The sequence below is a fragment of the Calidris pugnax genome, unplaced genomic scaffold (genome assembly GCF_001431845.1).
Source record: "Calidris pugnax isolate Ruff unplaced genomic scaffold, ASM143184v1 scaffold17, whole genome shotgun sequence".
Lineage (NCBI taxonomy): Eukaryota > Metazoa > Chordata > Aves > Charadriiformes > Scolopacidae > Calidris > Calidris pugnax.
In genome coordinates this window covers 2,834,907-2,856,263 of record NW_015090794.1, presented here as the reverse complement: position 1 = coordinate 2,856,263, position 21,357 = coordinate 2,834,907, and the positions used below count along the sequence as shown (strand labels likewise).

Sequence of the window (21,357 nt, the reverse complement as noted above, 5' to 3'; positions counted from 1 at the left end):
GGTGGGGAGGTGAGTGTCCTTCTTGTGGGACACCCTCCACCAGTGGGATATGGGCTGGGGGGTTCCTTGATAGGGGACCCCCCGCATGGGGCCGGTGGGGGGGGATGGGGAAGATGCTTCCTGCAAAGGTGGGACTTGGGGGGGTCCCTGTAGGGGCTGGTTTGGACCCATCCTGTAGAGGAGGTCCTATAGGAGATGTGGGTCCTGCCCCGTGTCCCAAAAGCTCCCACTCGCCCCCCTGGCCATGGGGGTCTGGCAACGGCAGCAGCAGGCAGTGGCCCACATGGGCAAAGTCCAATCTGTGTCCCCATGTCACCCTGCTGACGTGTGTCCCCCACCCCCTGGGGATCACTGGCAAATCACTGCTGGGGGCCAGGTGGGAGCGGGGCTGGGGGGCTGCCCCCCAAGCACTGACCCCTCTCCTGCCACTCTCCCCAGGCATCTATGTCTGTGCCAAGTGTGGCCATGAGCTCTTCTCCAGCCGTGCCAAGTACGAGCACTCATCCCCCTGGCCAGCCTTCACCGAGACCATCCATGAGGACAGCGTGGCCAAGCGCAAGGAGCGCCCGGGGGCTTTAAAGGTGACAGTTCTGAAACCTTCAGGAAGCAGCAAAAAACCCCAAACCACAGTTTTTTTGTTTTTTCTGTCTGCTGAGAAAGACCGCTTGCAATCCAACCCTCTCCTTGCATTTTCTAGGTCTCTTGTGGCAAGTGTGGCAACGGGCTGGGCCACGAGTTCCTCAACGACGGGCCAAAGAGGGGGCAGTCCCGCTTCTGAATATTCAGTAGCTCGCTGAAATTTGTCCCGAAAGGTAAAATGTGTGGTTTGGCAGCTGTTTCAGCCCACATAGTTATTTTTGGGGGGAAGCTGCTGATAGCCTGGCCGCGCTGTGTGCGATGCACTGCTTTCCAACGACGGGCCAAAGAGGGGGCAGTCCCGCTTCTGAATATTCAGTAGCTCGCTGAAATTTGTCCCGAAAGGTAAAAAGTGTGGTTTGGCAGCTGTTTCAGCCCACATAGTTATTTTTGGGGGGAGGAAGCTGCTGATAGCCTGGCTGCGCTGAGTGCGATGCGCTGCTTTTGGCGGGGCGTAGCTGGCCCTTCAGATAAGCCAAGGAGCCACGTGCATCCTAAATAAATCTCATGTGCATCGGTCTGCTCGGCCGGTGGGGACTCTCTGACCTCCCAGAGTGAAATGCAGAGTGTCCTGGAGCTCCTGGATGTGGCCACAGCTCTCAGCGTGTCCAAGGGGCAGCCAAGCGTTGGGGGGTTCCTGCTGGTGGTGCAAAGGAAGGGCAGGGAGCTCCTGCGGTGGCAAAAACAGGGCTGGGAGAGTTTGTTGGCTCATTCCCCTGGGGAAATCAAGTGGGAACTCTGTTCAGAGCTGCCCTACGGGTAGGGAGGGGAGCTGTGGGGCAGGGCAGGGCTTCTTGCCGCGGTGGTTGTCGTGCTGTTTGCTTCCCCCGAGTCAGGAAAACGCTTTGGGAGGTTGAGTTCATGGCAACATCCTGCCCACGACTCGCTGTCCCGCTCGTCGGACTGCAGTGGTTGAGAGATGTTAGCTGCACATAGCAAAATAACCCTATAAAAGGGGCTGAGGGTTCTGGAGCAAGAAACACGAGCCCTGATATTTTATATTTTTTTCTCCCCCTCTTTTAGGCAAAGCAGACAACGACCTGAAGGAGAAGTAAGCGAGCTGCTCGACTTGGCACACTGCTCTTGGGCTCATCTGGTGTTCACACCTTGGGGGGCACCCTCTGGTCAAGGAGGCTCCGGGAGCAAGAGAAACTCCAAAGAAGCTCCTGGTTTCCCCGGGCTGGTTCCCCCTCAGGGCTGCTCTGATTTGGGATGCTGGGAGGAGCACGGGGGAGGTGGGGGGAAAAGGGGACTGCTGAAGCTCTGCACTTGCTGGGTGGTGGGTTGTGTCACCTGTGCCTGGGGGTGTTTCACACTAATTGGGGTGACACAAAGGCTACAGCTCTTAATTTTACCCACTTTTTCCCCCTCCTCGACTGTCTCTTCTCCCCAGCATCCTTATCGCTGCCGATAGCAGCTACTACTGGTCCTTTTGGCTTTCTCCATTAAGGCAGCACACATGCCTGCTGTCCTGCCTCTGCTGAGCTCTGCAGCGGTTTTGCTGTTGACTTCAGCCGAGCCAGGACACTCTCCAGACCACAGCCAGGAGGGGCCCATTCCGCCACGGCACCCACGCAATGCAGAGTGGCTCCGCTGGCATTTCCAGGGAGTAACGCTGGATTAGCTGAGGTCAGAGCCTGGGTTAATCTCTGGTGCTATTCTGGGCTGGGATCATGGTATGAATTGCCCTATATAAACCCTTCCAGGATGCTAGGGCAAGGATGATTTTATGATTCCCCCTGACAGCATCCAGGTATTTTACCCCTCTGCCCATCTTGCACACAGTAGAGACAGTTCTAGTATTCCCACATCCTCTGGGCTTGATCCTGACTTGGCCTTACACCAGGTTTATCACTGTGCTATAAACTCCAGGGCCACTAACGGTTCCTCCTCGTGGTGCGAGGGAGGCCAGCATCGGGCTCACGGGCTGCACTTTTGCACAACTCAGGCTTTAGGAATCACATCAGCCACTCCCTTTGCGCTCAGAAGGGCCATGGCACTGATTTCTCCTTAATTCAGCATCTGATCTGTGGCCTTCCCTCCCCGCCCACAAACCAAATCCTCTTGGAAATCCGTACACAAGGGTTTTTGAAGATGGCAAAAATCTTTTGGTGACCCGTGGACCTGGTGGGGTGACTCCAGTGCGATGTGTGGGTGGGTTGGTGGGGCTGTGCTGCTGCTGTTATGGTCCAGCTGCGCTCGGGGCACATGAGGGACTTTTCTCCTCATGTTCTGCCTCAACCCCACCATTAGGAGGGCACCGATAAAAAGTGCAACGCCCCAGCTCGTTATCTGGAGCTCACTGCTGGTCTTGTACCTCTTTCAGAACCGAAAATAAAGCACTGATTCACTGTGTTGGAGAAATAACCTCTTTTTTTAAAAAAAACCCAACAACCTGTTGATGGCACCCTGGTGTATCTGGCCTGGGATTCCTTCTCTGCTCGGTTTTCCCAGTTTTGGATGCAGTGGTGGGATGCTGCGAGGCAAGTATGAACGCAGGACAGGTTTCTGTGTCTCCAAAGCTCTGGCCAGAAAGCTGGGAGCAGGTTTCATCTGATGTCTCTCATCTCCAGCCACGGATCCAAGTCCCGTGGTGCAGCTGGAGTCTTGCATCCAGCGTGGTCTCACAACACAAAGGGTTGCCCTGAGGTCGATGCGTATGGTTTTGTCCTGGATCTGTTAGTGCTGCCTTGGGTTCTGCTGTGTGAAAGGGGGACGCTGAGGTATTGGAGGCCTTTGGGCATTCTTGGGGTCAAAACTTTCACCGGGGCAGGTTTCCTTTTCACTCCAGTTACGGTCTTGGCCCAACTGAAGCTGATTTTAGCTTGTTTCATAGTGTGTTCTTGATACCTTCTGGGCTGGCGGGATTTTCTGGGCAGAGGGGATATGAGTTTTAGTGCTGTCTCATGATAGTTTCCTTGCGCTAAGCTGCCTGCAAGATAGAAAGCTACAACCCTCTCTGCCTCGCAAAGGTCTCTTCAGCCCATTGGGGTTGGATACCGAGTTCGTGGAGGCTGGAGACTTGAGTTGGACTTTGCCAGAGTCCAGGTCCCTCCTCCAAGGGGGTAAAGTCTGCTCTGGAGCTCAGGAGCCAAGTGCCATGTCTCCCTCCTAGGGGGTGGCTAGGGTGGGATCCCTGGGTGGGATGCCCCGTGGCATCGCCCTCATCACCTTCCCCCTGCGTGGGTTGACCTCCGGCTCTAATTACTAATCAGGTTTCAGCCTGAAGGTTCAAGCTCCTTTTCGACCGATTAATCCCCTGATCTCCTGCTTTGACCTGGGCCTGGTGACCTCCACACGAGGTCAGGAGCTGCCCCTTTTACTTCCCACCCTGGAGCACCACAGGACCATCCATCCTGGGGCCACCTCCTGCCCCGCTCTCCCTCACCCGCAGCGCTGGGCAGGAAGGTATTTTTGGGGTGGTTTCCTCCGAGATGCTGCGGTGGAAGGAAACCTCTCCGAGAGCGCCAGGGGCGAAGGGTTGCCCATGAGTCCTCCCACCCGTGGGTTGTCCAGCCCCGGGGGACCCAGCCGTGTCTCCACGCTGCCTTGCAGTTCGTGGACGCAGGCACGGGAGGGTGCAAGTGCTTTTCCAAACCCTTCCCCAGGCTCTGCAGGGAGGGAAGGATGAGGTGGGGTTGGCTTTGCCTTCCTGTGCATCCATCCTTGCAGCAGCCAGAAGGAAAATCACCCAGAAGCAAAAAAAAAACCAACCCCCCCCCACCAAAACCATCTCAAGACGGTTTAAAAACAGATGGGACGTTTTCCTGGAAATCTGGCTGGAGGTGCTGATGCTGGCAGGGATTTTGGCTGGTGCTAAGGATGCAGGATGCGACCCTGCAGGGCAGATCCCACCCTTCCCAGCTCCCCCGAGCACCCCCAGGCATCCCGGGGAGCAGGAGGTTCCCTCATCCTTTCCCTGGACCACTGTGGGTGCTCGGGGAGGGAGGAAACCTCCTTTGCCCTTCCCTTGCTCTGTGGCACCGGGCATCCCCATCACCTCCTCCGGGCTTCGGCCAGTCCTTCCCCTCTGCCATTCATCCTCATTTTATTATTACGCTAATGACAATTCTGGCTTAATAAGAGGATTTTGCTTAGTTGGGTAAAAGCGGCCCCACATCAGCGATGCGGGTTTAATGACAGAAATTGAATTACGTTACCAGGCCAACGCAAACTTCCCTCGTTGTTTAAAAAATCATTAATTTCCTCCGCCGTAGCCTCCAGCTGACCTCCCTTTTTAATTTTTTAATTTTTTTATTTGCATGCCACGAAGAGGACCTGCCTCTTTGACCCTCCTCGGGATGGCTCCGGTGGATGGCAAAGCAGCCAGAGCACAGTGAGATTTAGATTAATTCTCCTAATAAAGACGACAAGCCCTATAGAAATTACGTTACGCAAGGAAAAAGAAAATGACCTGGAGGCATTAGGAAGCTCTAATTACCATTATTCCTTGGAGCCAGCGCCTCTGTAGGAGCACGCTGGCCGGTCAGGCCGGCTGCTTTTACCTAAAATTTTAACTTGTACTTCAAGCAGACTGCCTGGTCTTGAAGGGACGGCTCCTTCTTTTCTGTTTGTGTCATTTTATCTAATTTTACCCTTTGATCAACAGTTTTTCCCACTCCAGCTGAACCTGCAGGCTCCCCAGTGCTGGCAGGATGGCAAGCTGCTGGCAGGAGGGTCCATCAGGCTGTAAACACACACCAAGACCCCAAAGCATCACTTTTAGGGTTTTACACATTGGGGTATCCCTTGGGACAGGGAGCACAGCCCAGTTTGGATGCCCCTGCTTAGTCTGGTCCTGGCAAATGGGCAACTTTGGCCCCAGCCACAACCCTAAGCTGCACCAGTGGTGGGCTCTGGTGCATCAGTTTGCTTAAGAGGGATTTTCTGAATTACTTTTGGGGCTGTGAAAAATGCAGTAAGGGCTGGAGCTGGGTTTGTGTCAATTACAGAAAATAAAGTGATGGTCATTAAGAAGTCACTACATGCCCCTGATTTCCCTGAGACACAGGGGGCCGTCAGGAGGTGAGGTGTCTCCCCATCGCCCGGCTCTCCGCTCTGTCCCGGGGAGCTCACCTGTCCCTCAGCACATCCAGCAACAGCTGGAAAAAATTAAAGGCTTATTCCACTTCGTTCACCGATAATAACTTCATCTCTCCCTATTCCAGGCTGCCTCCCACCCTGAGATGCCTCTCGCCGGGCAATCGCTGCTCTGGTTCCTGAGGTTTGTTTAATCCGGCTGAACCTCCCAGAGCCACGAGGTGGGGAAATTTGTTTTCAGTTTGCGGTGCGCGTTAATTAGGGAGATAATGACTGGAAACATTCAGAGCGAGTCTGAGCGGGCTGGAAAAATGTTTAGCCCAAGGAAAATTTAAATCTTTCTTTTTTTTTTTTTCCTTCCCCGGCTGTTGAGATCCGACTTTTTAAGGCAATTAGTGAGGGTTTATTTGTTAATCAGTCATACTTATATGCTTGCTTTGGGGTCTTATCTCACGCTCCCAAGTGCACATCGCTGCTAATCATGATCTTCATTTTTGATATGGGAGATACCTGTCCCGGGCTGGCTGTGTGTGCTGCTGTGCATGCACACTCATGTGCTTCGCAGCAGGGATATGGCCTGGGCTGACAGTGGTGCTGCCCTTCCTCTGCCTGAAGAGCCAAGTCCACCACGGTCTCCATCCTCAACCCAAGAGCATCCCAAGTTTTTGGGGATGGCTTCCCTGCATGGATCTCCCAGAGTCTGCCCAGGGTGGGATGAATCACTCCCATCCTAAGCTGGGGGTGCAGCCAGAGCCTATGCCAGCCTCTGGAATGGTGGCCTTCTGCAGGGATGCCCACAGCATCTCCTGCCCTCACTGCGCCCTGGAGTGGAAATGGATGAACCATCCCCAAAATAGCTCGCTCTGTGGTCCCCAGGAAAGGCCTTGCTGGGAAAAGATGCTTTGGGTTGTGCCAGCCCTGCAAGAGCACCGGTCCAGTGCCACAACTGCTCCAGTGGCCACCTCAATGGACCACAACCCAAAAGCCCACTGGTGGCAGGTGATGCCCGGCCAGGGCTCTCCTCTCTGCTGAGCCTCGTGGCGCACGCTTTCAAGCAATAGACTTTACTGTCTACAATAATGATTTGTTGCTTGTAAAACCACCGTGATTAACTACAGTTTAGCCTCCTGGTTTCATGTCTTATCATGTTTCATCTCACACAAAAGACATTTACAGTCTATTTTCAACTTCAAAGCAAATGCTTCTTGCGTGAGCATTAAGGAAGGCAAATATTTAAGCAGAACCTGTATGGTATTAGCGTCTCTTGATGTTCCCTGCTGAGTGAGGATTGATGGCTGCCTCAAAAGGCAGGTTTTTCCTATTGTTTTATGCACCGGTGATTAATATTTCATGTTCCCACTGTTATATATTTGCTGGCTGGCACTGGCCTACCCTGACAGTGCTTTCTTCATGTCTTACATGTCCAGCTTTTATGCACTTCAATATAGGAAGTGTGACTCTTGGCAGGGTCCCTTGGTCTTATTGAAGCCTCCTGCCCAACTTTTTTGAATTAAGTTCCTCTCGATGGGATACGGGCTGATGGCATGTTCTCCTTCTCCAGCGATATCTCTGTCCTGTCTCCTCATAGTGCTCTGCCCCAGCCTGGATCCCTTTTCCCTGCCCCAGCTTTTGGGTGGGTGGTGCAGGATGTGCCTGGCTCTGCACCCACCTGGATGGGGACAGTGGGGATGGCACCGCAAGGACTGGATCCTGCAGCAGGAACAGGATGAAGCTGGATCCTACCCTACATTAGCCCTGCAGAGTTGGGGGGTATGGACTGGGGGGAGATGGATCGGGGGGAGAAGCCACTCCCGACCCCAGTACCACCTTCTGCTCAGTGCCTACATGGCACCACCATCTCCCTGCTCCATCACCATCTGGCACCACCAATGCAGGGTTTCCACTCCCCAGTGCTGGAGGAAGAAATGCCACATTTGTACTGGACTCACCAGTGCTTCCTCACCACAATCCTCCCAGAGTTTCCTGACCAGCCCTGTCAGGGCAGGATGAAAATAGCCCAGGACCAAATTCCTCTGCTTTGAACACGATGACACACTGGCGTGCATTTGTCTGAATGCTAAACATATTAAACCCAGGAACTGTAAAGGACGGCTCTGCTTATCATCCAGCTCCGAGTTAATATAATTCAATTAGCATGAACAGTAAATATAGCTCGTTTTAATTTAGACGGAGGGGTTGCTGCGGCTCGATCCTTTAATTTCAGGAGTAGGGAAGCTGTGGGAGGACTGCCAAGAATTTCTGCAAAACCCACATTTTCTCCGGGGCTGCGGGCTCTCGCTCCGGGTGCTGCGCAGCGGTGGCACGGAGGCCACCTCCGAGGAGCCCGCACGCTCGGCGAGTGGAACCCGGCGAGGGGCTTCCTGGAGGGACCAGGAGGAGATGAGGGTTTCGAACTGCATCCTCATTAGATGCAAAATGAAGAGTGGAAAGCCACCGTGTGGGAATAAGCGGCGCAGTCTATTTAAAGAGGGGAAGATCAGCTCGGGAGAGACACTGGAGACATGTGTCTTCAGGGCTGTGCTGCATTCTTCGGAGATTATTTTAAATGCGTGCATCTTTTCTGCATCACAGTCTATCTTTGTTCCCCTCTGACGTCTTGAGTCGGGGCTGGTATTTTATGGCCGTGGCTGTGCCTGCCAGCAGCACGACAGCTCTGCTGGAAATTAACTTCTCTGCGCTTTAAAAAAAAAATAAAAAAAATCTCACAGCATAAAATTCAAAGTAAGAGATCAAACTAGTTAATCTCAGATTAAATTAAGCCGCTGGCTTTGGCGGGCGAAGCTTCAAGGCTGTGACAGGGATGTGATGCCCAGGAAATACGCAGGGCAGGCAGGAGGTGCTGCCTTGTCCCGTGTCCATCCGTCTGTCCAGATGAGCTAACCCTGACTGTGGTGCTTTCCATTCACCCATCCTGGATGGCAGGACAGAAATCGGGTGGCCTGTGCTTCTCCTGGAAAGTCTGGCTTGAAGTGCACAGGGTTGATGGGTGCAGTGTGTGCACGAGCAGGCACGTGGGGTGAGGTCCGTCACGGGTCACGGGCTAATGAAGCTCATGAAATACATCCTTCTCCGCTGGCGAGGCCAAAGGGAGTGTTTTCTATCATCTCTCCTGACATGACCGCATAACTTAGATTGCACTTAATTAAAAGAGCTCATTTAACTGATGGCTCCTAAGATGCAGTACTGGAGATTGACTGTTTTTCCTGTCCAGCCCAAGCGCAGCAGGGGGATGGTGACAACCGGGCACGGCCATTCTGGTGGGATGCAGGGGACACCAATGGGGACCATCTAGTTTGTGTCACTCAGGCTCCGATGGTGCTTGGATGGAAACAGGCACCGAGGGATCGCAGGCTGGGTACTCAAAGAGATTTTGAACCTCCTGGTTTGTCTGGGACTTGGGGATCAGAAATGGGGCACTGTGGGCCTGATCCTGCCTGCACAGCTGGTGGGCTGGGTCCGGGGACACTGATGGGGCTGAGTTGCTCCACCTGGCTCAGGCATCACCCAGAGCAGGGCTTAAAGGAGGGAGCAGCCAGTTCTGCTCCTTCCTGCAATGGGCTGAGCTGCAGTTCATAGCAGAGGCTGCTTTGGGGTCTCAGTCAATGCTGTGACACCAAAACCCTCCAGGCAGAGGTTGCTGGAGTCAACAGGAGCAAACCCTCCTCCCAACAGCCCAGTTTGGTGAGTGAACGTGACCCCAAAACCTTCCAGGGCCCTGCAAGGGGTTCAACTGAACTTAAAGGAAAGCTGTGGGACCTGACTTGAATGTCAACCCTGAGCTGCACCTCATCTTGTGCACTTTTATTGTGTATTTTAAAAATTGAACAATAGATGTCGCATAAATGCTAATAAACACCAGGGTGAAATGTTGGCTGTGGGGCGGGAGCCGCAGCGTGGAGCCCCCAGTCTGGGTGGTGGATCATGGAGGGTGCTGCCCAGCAGGGACCCTGCACCCCCTGCCCTGAATATACTCACAACCCCTAATGATCACCCTGTTTTGTGGCTGCATGAGTCTTCCAGAGAACTGTGAGTCCAAGCAGGTCTTTGCTGGGAAACTTTATTACCGCAGCTTGTGTCCATCCCTGGTTGGACCCGTGTGGATGGTGATGGGCTCCCAGGGGAGCTGGAGGCATTAGAAGAGGGGGGGGCACAGCTCTCAGCTGGATTTCCTACAGGAGGATGGCTGCTGTGGTCCCTGGGGCTCTTTGCAAGGGGATTTCCCTCTGGATCACAGTGGTTGGTGCTGCCCAGCTTGCCCACAGGAGGTGTCCCCAAGCCCTTGGGCTCCCTGGGGCGAAGGAGGCTCCTGGCAAAGCTGGGACATTACTAGGGCTCCTGTGCTGCACAGATAGGATGGGGCTACGATTTACTGAGTTTGGGTTTTTTTTTTGCTGTCTGGGTACAGTATTTGGGGAGGGGGGAAAGAAAACCCCAGTGGCTGCATATTCCTGCACCCCCAGGCTCCCTGGGGCAGCACATCCCGGCTGCACCGGGTGGCACAGACGTGCCAAGACACTCGGCTGGGTCTGGGATCTCCTGGCACAGGGGCTGGCACTATGGGCAAAGATAATAACCCATGAGCGTTTCTCGTTTCTGAGGGATTCCTTGGGAGCCTGGGATCCCTGCGAGGGGTGAAGGCGAGGCGAGCCCCTCTGCTTCCATGCAGATTAAACTCAGGGAAGTAACGAAAGGCTGTAATTTGCCAATACATGCTGAAGGGCGAGACAGATCGTGTCTTCAATTACAGCTGCTCACGTGCGTGAATCGCCAAAATATGCAAGGTATTCGTTTAATTTCTCCATTTGAGGCCAGCGCGGTATCCTGATACTTATCAAGCCCATGGCTTGGATGCAGGCTCTGGGGAGGAAACGTGCTCTCGCAGACAGCCCGTGTCAAGCCAAGGCACTGCTTAAGTCTCCAAAACTGGGCCTAAATTGAACTTATATGTGGGCTTGTGCTCCTGTTGGAGCAGGATTGTTTTTACCCAGTATCGTGCAGGATCTGAATTTCTGCTTCATATGATAGCATGGGGAAGATATTTTGGATGCTGGCGTCCTGGGGAGGTGGGAGCACCCAAGGGGGGCTGTGACCACCCCGAGCTCAGCCTCAGCCAGGCTGGAAGCACCTCCTGATGCTTCTCGAGCTGTGCCCAGCATCCTGGGGACAGGGCTATGGCTGGCGCCGGGTGTCCTGCTCTGCTGCCAGCGCTGCTGCCCCGTTCTCCCCAGGGAGCTGCTGCAGAGCCGTCCTGGTGCCCTCTGGGAGAGCTCTGGCTGCAGGGCTCCAACCCATGGGAAAGGTTAAATGACTGCAAACCATAAAGAAGTCTGTAAAATTAGCGGTTAATTAGCGGCGACTGCGATGCACGTCATACAGCGCTGCTGCTCCGGGTGGGGATGGGTGCATGTGAGACATGGTTTTGCTCCCCAGCCCGAGACATTTGCATTTGCTTGTAGCCCAGAGCTACCCTCTTGTAATTGCAAAATTAGGGGAAAACAAGTAATTTGTTGCTACAAAGGATAAGAGCAAATGGAAGCACCTCCCACCAGAGCTCTGGCAAGGCAGACTGGTGCCTCCTGGGGCTGTGGGTTGCAGGAATGGAAGGGATGCCCGGACAGGACTGGCACCACTTGGTCCAGGCGTTGGCAAAAAAAGGACCAGATCTCAGGACCCTGCTCTGTGTGTGGAGCACAGCACATGGCGATGGGCTGGAACCAGGGCTGGTGCACAGTCTGGTGTCCCTGGCCACAAAATCTATCATCCCCTGCTGCTGCACGGAGGGATGGGCTGGCATGGCCCCCAGTAAAGGCTCCCACCATCTCTGTGTTGCCGCTGGTGATGCTGATTGGACACGGGTTATTTGTTGGTGAATTTGCAGGGTTGGCATTTTCCCTTCCCTCCGCTCCGGTTGCAGGCAGCCCCGAGCTGGGCAGCCGCTGAGGCGAGCTGAGCTGAGGACTGCAAAGCATTTGCCATAGAATCTGAAGAATTTGGAGTGAAACCCCCAAAGAAATTAAGGACAGATGGGTTACAGGGGGGAAAAAAAGAAACCCAAATTCTTTGTGCTGCTTGGTGCCTGCCTCCAAGGCTGCCCCTCATCCCCTCTGTGGCTCTGTGCTGGCCATGGGGCTGGACGGGCATCCTCCTGAATGCTGGCTGAGCCACCACACGGGCACCAGCACCTCTGCCCTGGGGACAATGACAAGTGGGGATGATGTCCCTGCAGCAGCCAGGGCCATCTCTGCTCATGGGCAACTCTTGCTGCTTCCCCAGCAATGGTCCAGGAGGACTTGGAGCTTCCTCTGGAGAGATGCCACGTTCCCATCCTGCAGCAGAGCCCCTGGTGAAGCACCAGCTCCTCGAGAGGAACAAAGCACCACACGTGGCAAGAATTAACCTCCTCTCCCCTAATTAACAGCTCCCGGGGAGGCTTCGGGATAAAGCCAAACCCATGTGCTGCCCAGGGTGTGCTGGGGTGTGAGCCCCATCCCCACACCTGTGTTTATGGGCTGTAATCGCCAGGATTAGGGGCTTTCTGCTTGGGCTGGCACTGGCACGCTGCCGGGCACTGTGTCATTCCCAACACCTGCGTGCTGACTTCAGCACCTCAAATATTTCTGATGCAACTTTTCTTTTTTTTTTTTTTTTTCCCCCTCCTTAAGCAAGCTCAACGCTGTCGAACGTGTTAATGGGTAGAAACGAAGCATAATTGTTCCTTTGTGTAAAATCGGTGGGTAGAACAGCAGCAGCTTGGCTGCCAAATTGGAACTGCAAACAGGTTGTGGTGTGATCCACCTGGGCTTTGCTCCACGCTCGCCAGGAGAGCAAACCTTCTCCTGCGAGAGCTGCTTGTGGGAGGAAAACCACCGGGCACGGAAAAGAAGGGTTGGGAAATGGCACATCTTTTCCCCTCTGAAGGTGCTGTGGATAATTGCTGTTGTGTAGGACTAATTTTATTATGGTGTGTTTGATACGTTCCCATGCGCCAAGCCATGGTAAACAACATCCAGATGAAGCCAGCGCTGGTGCAGCCAGGACTGGGCTGGGGGGAGGAGGAGGAGGAGGCAGGAGGAGTGTGTGTGGATGCAGCGCTCCAGATGCAAACAATAAGGCCAACGGATCTTGATTTCATCTGTCAAGTAATTGGGCTGGAAGTCTGTGCATGCTAATGACTCCACATCAAGCGGCTCGGTGCTCAGATGTGACCCATCCCGCTCCGCGGGGAGAGCGGGGGGCTGCAGCCCGCGGTGGCCGTGATGAATAACCCCCAGATGTTATCCCATAGGGGAAGCGAGACCCACATGTATGTTATTAATAATGCCAAAGATCTGAGGTTAAAAATGACCACGGGGCATTCACATGAGCCCCGGGATGGTGGGTCCCATGGGCTGGTCCTGCTGTGGGGGGTAGCGGGAGAAGGTATGGGGGGGTCAGCCCCAAGTTCTGGCCCTGTGCCTGGTGCTGCATGGGGTGGGTGAACACCATCAGGGTTCCCAGCACTGAAGTGTCCTCTGGTACCCCATTGGGCAGCCCTGGCTCTTTCAGGGAGGCAGAGGATGCTCCGAGGAACTCCGATAGCTGCAAGAATTGAAGGTGGGGTTGACACAAGGAAGAGGGATGTCCTGGAAGTCGTGGCCAGGGCAGAGCCAGCAGGCTCGTCCCAGACCTGTCCCTGTTTGGGGGGCTGTGTGTGGCCAGCCCCTATGTCTGAGCTCCCCCAGCTGCCCTTGGCTTGTTGTCTGTCTTGCTCTTCAGCCTCATCCTGGCAGCCTGGGATGCATAAGTCTGGCTGTGGCTGTGGGAGACCTTCAGCAGGAAGAGGTGCCTGGAGAATGTGCTGATCCACTATGCCAGGCTCCTCCAGTCCCCTCCTGGCACTGCAGTGGGGACTCGATCCCCGTTGCAGGAGGGATGCGTGGTACAGAGGGGTGTCTGGCTGGGTTTCACCCCCGAGGTGCAATCCTAAAACCTGTTCCCAGCTTTGTAGATTTATGGGTTTTCTTGTTGTTTATATCTGTGCTCAGAAGTTGGGTGAGGTGATGGGGGAGATCCAAGGTGGGGACATACATCACCACGTGTCAGTGGCTGCGGGGAGGGTGCTGCAGCCCAGTGAGCTGGTGAGGATGCTCCTGCACTCCCCACGGTGAGGGCTGTTGGCTCTACCCTTCTCCATGGGGCTCTGAGGGCTTATCCATGAAGTTCACATGGGGACAGGGGCTGGTGCTGTTGGGATGTGGAGGAACAAGGTCCTGGGTGGAAGAGGTGGAGCTGGGGGCTTCTGCAGGTGACCCCCATGGGTGTGCTTGGGACTGTGGTGTGGGGAGTGACAGAGTCCCGAAGCACAAGCACCCAAATATTTGGATCAAGATTTGAGGCATGGGATGCTGGTGGGTACCATGAGCCCACGTGATGACCCCAAGGACCCCTGGGGTGTCTCTCTCTGATGCTCCCCCAGCAGAGCTCTCGGGCCGAGCAGCCTCAGGTTACCCGCAGCTCCGGTCCCGGCTCCATCTCTTCCAGACAAGGCAGAGCCTGGGTGATTTGCCTGAAAGCTCCTGTCGTTGGCCTGGCTCCAGACAAAGCCCTGGCTCCTTCCCGCAGAGCCGGCGAGCGCTGACCTGCCTTTTTGGGGAGGGAATGGGGCCCTCGGGGTCACAGAGCACATGTGGGTGCCTGCGCTATAGGAACCAGATGCCTACTGTCCCCGATAAAGGGGATCCTCACCACCAGGAGCCTTTTGTCTCTAAATGGGGCTTTTTTTTTTCCCTGCTGTGTGTGAGCTGGGAAGGGGCTGCGGAGGCAGGATCCGAATCCTATTGAAGTGCGTGGGCAAGTGCTCGCAATCCCCCAGCACCTGCAGTTTATTGGTGCGGGAGGTATTGCAGCCCCGGGGCTGCGGGAAGGCGAGTGTACCCTGAGCCCTCTCTCCCATTTTGGAGACTTTCCAGCTTTTCCCCGCTGATTGCTTCAGCATGTGCATCGCAGATGATGAGAGATGAGGGGGACCAGCCCTCTCCTGCTGGGTGAGGCATGGCAGCCAGGGCTGGACCCTGCCCTCGCGCCGGCGGGCAGCGATGCTCCCCGCAGCTCCGTTCCACTCTCTTCTCCTCACTCCCGGGTGAGACCCAAACTCTTGCCGGAAAACGGGTGTTTTTCACCCTGAAAGCAGGGTCGTGGTGTGCTCGGCACGTATGGCTCCGGTGTGACCCGTCGGCTGCTCGGGCTTTGATTTCAGCAGCTGTGATTCATGAGTGCATGTGATGCATGCCACTGTTTGGGGGAATGAGAGTATTAGCTCGTTATGTTCATCACCCGATTCATTATCTGTTCATTAGCTGTTCTTAATGGTGCAGTATTTTGCTGTCATAGGGGTTTTGCAGAATGAAGACTGGAATGGACAATGAAAACAGACAAAGAAAATTTATTACCCCTATATATGACTTAAATGATGTTGGTGGGGCTGCTCGGGGAATGGAGCCTGTGTGATGGTGGGGGCACCTGCAGCCCCTGCCCAGTGCCAGGGACCAACCAGCACCAACTGTGGGATGCAGGGAGAGCTCTGGGCTGGCCCGAGGAGAGGGACCATTCCCGTCTTGTGCAGGATAAAAGTCAGGATTCTGACCCAAAGTCACAGCCTGATCCCTCTGCTGCTACTGAAAAACTTCTGAAATTCAGGTTTTATCGCATTAAGCTCTGGAATCTGCGTTGCCCACATTGGAGGAGTAGATTTTGCTGGGGGCGCAGCTGGCCAGGGTTTAATCCAGTGGTTTTGCCTCCTCCTTCAACACTATGCTTTTTTTTTTTTGCCTGTTTCCAAAACTCAACCAAACGCCTGACACAAGGACACTTGGGAGCCTGCCTCCCTCCTCGCTGGCAGCGGGGAGCCTTTTGAACTCTGCTTTTCCTCTCCATCCACTTGAGACAGTTTCTTTAAAACTCCGCTTTGCCTTTCGTTATTGCTCGGCTCTGCTCCAGATGTTCCAATTCTCCATCCCACACCTTCCTCTCCCTTTGGCCACTGAATATCTGGCTGAACCAGAGCCAAATGAAAGCTACCCCCCACCTGTGCAAGGAATTAGCAGTGGGCATGCCAGAGCTCCGTAGACTCGTAAAAGTGGCCATCTGTGCCTGGTGACATTATTTTTTTTTATAAAGGCAAACAAGAAAAGCACCCCTCACCCCCAAATGGGTTTGGGTTTTTTTTTCAGGAAAAAAAAAAAAAAAGAGGAAACTTGTAAACCAATTTGCTTGAAAAAAGCTGGTTCCTGCAGAGATTGGGCACAGCGGCGTGGAGCTCGCCGGCTGCGACTCGAGCGAGTGGTGAGGATGCGCCCCAGCTGTGCTGGCCCCCTGCTTGATTGGGAACAGCTCTGTGTGCTTACCAGCTGATTTTTGCCAGCATTTAGGATACAATTCTCCAGCTCTGCCCTCCAAGCTGACAAGCTGTGCTTGTCTTTTACAGCATGGAGCTGGCCCTGCCTGCCCACAGCCCAGGAGAGCTCGGCTGGGTTCCAGCCCTCCCAGCTCTCTCTGGTGGGTTTAGGACCACGGAGCCGGAGAGAGAGGGCTTGGGGCTGGCATCCCTCTCTTGCCATCATCATTTTGCAGCATGCTGGGGCACCTTCTGGTCTCCCCAGTCCCACACCGGTGCTGTCCCAGTGCCTTTGGCACAGCTGGCAGCCCCCAGCCCAGCAGCAGGGGGGAAGTGCAGTGGGGACATGACCCAGATGGAGTCAGCTCCATTTTTAGGCTAAAAAAAGAGGGATTAAACCATGTGACAACCCTAATATTAGCCCGTTGTAGATGGATTTTAAAAGAGAAATCAGGAATTTAAGTGTGACATGCTATTTCATCTGCCAATCTAGCGCCATCCTAGCCATGTTGCTGCCAGAGCTGGGGTTATTCAGCCTGGAGAAGAGGAGGCTGAGGGGAGACCTTATTGCTCTCTACAACTCCCTGAAAGGAGGGTGTAGAGAGGTGGGGGTCGGTCTCTTTTCTCAAGTCACAGGCGACAGGACAAGAGGAAATGGCCTCAAGTTGCGCCAGGGGAGGTTCAGGCTGGATATTAGGAAAAAATTTTTCACTGAAAGGGTTATCAGGCATTGGGATGGGCTGCCCAGGGAGGTGGTTGAGGCACCATCCCTGGAGGTGTTCAAAAGACAGGTTGATGTAGTGCTGGGAGGTATGGTTTAGTGATGGTGATGCTTCTTGTTTGTTGTGCGGGTGTCTATTTTCATCAGTTAGGTTGACGGTTGGACAAGGTGATCTTTAAGGTCCCTTCCAACCTAGAAGATTCTGTGATTCTGTTTGGGGCTGACCCTGGCGCTGCCATGGGTTGTGTCTCGCCCACTGTGGCCAGGAGAGGTTCCGCTGTGTTCGCCTCCTCCCTCAGAGCTGAACTGATGCCACATCTCCCCCTCCTCTGACCCAAACGGGATGATGCTATTGATTTAGACCTGCAAATGAGCACCGGGCGGTGAAACAACCGGCAGAACGAATACCCGTGTCCGCATACATATTGATGGAGCCTTTATTGGGATGCTTCCAAGCACATTACAGATATGTCTATTTGGCATGTAATTAACTCTAAATGAGATCAGCAATGAACATATAATTGTGGTTCCACCGAGTTACTAAGCCTGTAAAGAGCAGGTAAGCAGTTGTCAGGTACCCCTGGCTGGTCGGTCAGTCAGCTGCTGTGTGTTGGGCAGATTGATGTAGTGGATGCAGGAATAACTTCAGGGGATGCAAGGGGTGTTGGAGAGGGTGATACCAAGGGGCTAATGGTGGGATCCGAGACCTTGCTCCCTCCCTGCCCAAGAAACAATGATATTTCACCGTCCAGCTGTGTAGCATCATCTGGCTTCTTCAAGAGGAGACTTTCTCAGCTGGAAATGGCCTTGTTGCCCCACACATCTAACCAGGGTAAAGAAATCCCTCTGCTTCCACAGACCCGTGTGAGCAGATGCTGGGTAACAGCAAATTAAACAACAACAACAAAAAGCACCTTTGCTTTAGTCTTCCTCCCCATCCCTGTAATTTTTTGCTCCCAGGATGATGTGAAACCCTTGTCACTCTTGCGTCTTCGCCCAGGAGGGCACCAATAAAGGAATAATTGCAGCCAGCCCCGAGTTTGTGTTTGTATGGGAAATGAGAAGGAAAGCAGGGCCAAGGCAGAGCTGGGATGCTGTGCGGAGGATGTCTGAGAGCTCTGGATGGCAGAGTTAATAGCTGGTGTCCTGGGGACAGAGGTTTGGTTAGCAAAGGGCTGTCTGATGCTCTGCAGCTCTGCCTGCTCTAATAAAAATCGCACATTTCATGTATATTATTTTTTAAATTGAAGCGTTAAAAAAATCAGTGGGTTTTGGCTGCTTTATCCCCTTATTGGGATTATTTAAATCAAAAGCAGGAGCAGGGGGAAGGCTCCTTTTGTAACTCCAGCTGGCTGGGAGCCAGCCCTGTCTGCGCTGCCGTGTGCAGGCAGCGCTTCTCGGGCTGGTGAGGAGGCAGGAGGCGGCTGGGGGTCCCGTGGCTGGGACCCCACCACTGCCCCAAAACGCTGTTAGGAGAAGAAGGTGGAGCTGTTGAATGCACTTCCCTCCTGTGCTGATGGAGGGAGCGGGGACCTGTGAGTGCTGAGGGCCTGGGAAAAGCCATGTCTTCCCATCGGGGCTGCCAGGGCCAGCTTTTGCCTTCTGTGAGAAGTGGTGTGGCCATTTGGTGGCCTGCAGCCCTGTCCTGCTGTCCCGTGGAGAGTTTTGCAAGGTGGCTGCCAGCACCTCATGCTACAGACATTGCTTCTCCTGCTGATACACTCACTCCCAGGATGGTGTTCCCTTCTCAAGATGGGCAGGAGAGTGGCTTTGCCCTGGTCCACACAACCTCTGCCTGGCTCAGCACCCAAATCCCAGCAGATATCGGGATGGAGGGGGGAACTAAGGTGGCTGATCATCCCGGCAGTGGCAGGGGACATCAGGCTTGTTGGAGTTGGTGGGTGTTTTTGTTGTGCAAATGCTTCGCCTCCTCCCCAAGCAGGGCTGTCTCCAGCTCGCTGGTATTGCTATAGCTACGGGCAATTTTCTGTGTTCAAGTTTTGCAAAACCATATTAAGAAAAATCTCGCCCTGGTGCTGCTGGCTCTCCTCCAGGCTGGAAATTGCATTCCCCTGCTTGAAATTCCTCCCGGAGTTTCAGATGGAGAATGTACAACTTCACTTTCCATCTTGAGCTGCTGTCACACATTTTAATAACAGGGGCTGCGCTACACCCCAGAGGTGGCCACACGCCAGATTTTGAAGCAAACCCGTTGGAGCGGTTGCGGTGAGGATTTGGATGGCCATGAAGGTGCTGGAGCTGCTGCTCGGCCCCAGACTGGCCCTTCTTGCCCCCTAAGCTCGGGTCAGCCTCTGGGACGGAGGACAGAGTTTGCAAGTTAATTTTTCATCCTCTGCCTGAGCACAGTGATGAGTTTGATGAGTTTGTTGGTGTTTCCTTAGCCCCAGGTGATGGGAACCCTGCCAGGTCTGGAGGGGATCAGCCCTGTTTCACTGCAGTGCCCGTGATCCCAATTAGAGAGATGGGATTCATTTTTCCTCCTTTGTGCTCGTATCCATCCCAGCTCTGCTGGCCCTGGCAAACTCAGGTAGAGCCCCTATGGTCCCATCTGGGTTTCTCCTTCTAAAACCTGCCTCTCCTCACTGGCAGGATCAGGGCATATCCCCCTGCAAAGTTACATTGAGGACTGCTGGTTTTTTTTTCAACACTGAGTGGTTCAATTTCAAAACTTTCCAGGTCTCTGGGGAAAGGCTTGTGAATGTCACAGGTCAGAGGAGCTGAGTGGCAAAGGTGGCCTTTGCTGAGACCCTGGAGGGGACTACAGAGGGGTGGCATTGACACAGACCCTGGTGGCATCCTGCATCTGGGTGATCCCAAGCCCCAGCTCCTGGTGAGGACCGCAGCTCGGAGATCCTTTCTCCTTGGCTGGGGGCTTTGCTGCTTTAAGGACAGTCACAGGGCTGCTCTTCCAGCGAGTATCACCGTGCCTGGGGCTCAGGTATCCCATCCCCTGTGGTACCCACATCCCTGGGGACAGGGACACCTGCATCCCCAGGGACAGGGATGAGGCTTGTCTCCCCTGGCTGCAGGCACTGGCTTGCCTCTTACCGAGCTCCTTTTTATGGATTGCTCTTTGAACCCAAGGAGTTGTGCTGTATTTGTAAAACACACCACCGTAATCAGGGAAACAGCCTTCCTAATTGGATTTGAACGGCCTGGAGTAATTGGCTGTTTGGGAGCAGCCGTTTCGAATCAAGCTGTGCGCGCCTTAATAAGTTTGCTTGCCTTTATCAGCTTGGCAAACTCCACCGCGGAGGTGACCTGTTAAATGATCTCCCGTGTTTCTAAAGCATTTTTCATCCCCGCTGATCCCTTGAGCCCTTTTCTTTCTTTCTTTGTAATAACAAACTTCGGGAAATCCCAGAGCACCCACGCTGCGGCTCCTGCCTGCCTGCTGCGGCGGGCAGAGGGGAGGTCTCTGGAGGAGAGGCTGGGTCCCGGTGCTGGGGTGGCTGGGGAGTTATCTGGGGTCCCATCCTGCTTGGACCCATCAGTTTTGGGGTGGGGGAGAGGACAGACAAGGGGAGCATTGAGCTTTTGTGGTGCCACACTGATGTTGCTCTGTTTGGCCCTTGGTGGGGCTTGTCATTTGGCTGTCCTGGATCAGGCATGAACCTTACCCAGTCTGGGACCAGGATTTCAGCCCGTGGTGGGGCTGGAGAACCCCTCTGCCGTGGGTGAGCCCTGGGATGGGGCACAAGGAGTTTCAGGGATGGCTGCCCTGGGAGTCTGCTCTGTCCTGGTGCCTCTTCCCTTCAGGGCTCAGCCACCCCAAGGAAGACTGGCAGAGGAGAGGGCGATGCGCCTGCCTGGAGGGAGCCCTTCCCCCAAAAAACCCCAATTCAAACCACATGTATGTGGGCAACCATGTCTGGCATCGGGCTCTTGCTGCTGTGTGGACACATGGCCCTTTGAGACGTTTGCCAAACATTTCCAACTGATGCTGTACCACAAGATCTGCCAAGGCAGGCTCCAGATCCTGACCCTGCAGCCCTGGAGTGGCAGGGGACATCTGCAGCCTGGCTGAGAAGCTGCACCCCACCATTGCCAGCTGGGGAGTCCCAGCTGCCTGCCCTATGCCAGCGAGGAGGGGATGCAGAGGCCAGGCTCCACAGGACCAGGACGCTTCCCCACATGTCCCCATCCCACCTGGGGGTCCCTTCTCACCCCCTCAGATGCTACAGCAGCAGCACCCAGGCAGTTTGGAGGGAGAGCTCATGTCACCACTGACAAAACCAAGCTGGGTAGGGCAGAAGGATACCTGTGGCCATCCCCAGCCCTGGGGAGGACACAGCAGGTGGCCCCCAGCAGCACGGGGACCCCTGCAGCCAGCTAGGCTGGCCTGTCACCGACTAAAGATGGCCCTGAGGCAAACTGGAAATCTGGTGGTGGGTCTTTGCTGGACGGAGCATCGCCGTCGCTGAGCATCCTGCAGGCTGGGCCATCACTTGTGACTCCCTGGTGCCTTCTGCAAGCCTGGCAGGACTGGCACTGCCCAGCTTCAGGCCTCTCTGCTGCTTTGTTTTCCCCTTTTGCTGCTCACCCA

General features: G+C 54.5%; 1 protein-coding gene across 1 annotated transcript; it reads left to right on the top strand.

Moving 5' to 3' along the window:
- The first annotated feature begins 104 nt into the window (after positions 1–104).
- Positions 105–3,000, top strand: MSRB1 (methionine sulfoxide reductase B1). Its single transcript, XM_014936174.1, has 3 exons — positions 105–581; positions 698–812; positions 1,660–3,000. Exons 1-3 carry the CDS (start codon positions 105–107, stop codon positions 1,689–1,691), a joined length of 624 nt encoding a protein of 207 aa, XP_014791660.1. The 3' UTR covers positions 1,692–3,000.
- The last annotated feature ends 18,357 nt before the right edge of the window (positions 3,001–21,357 follow it).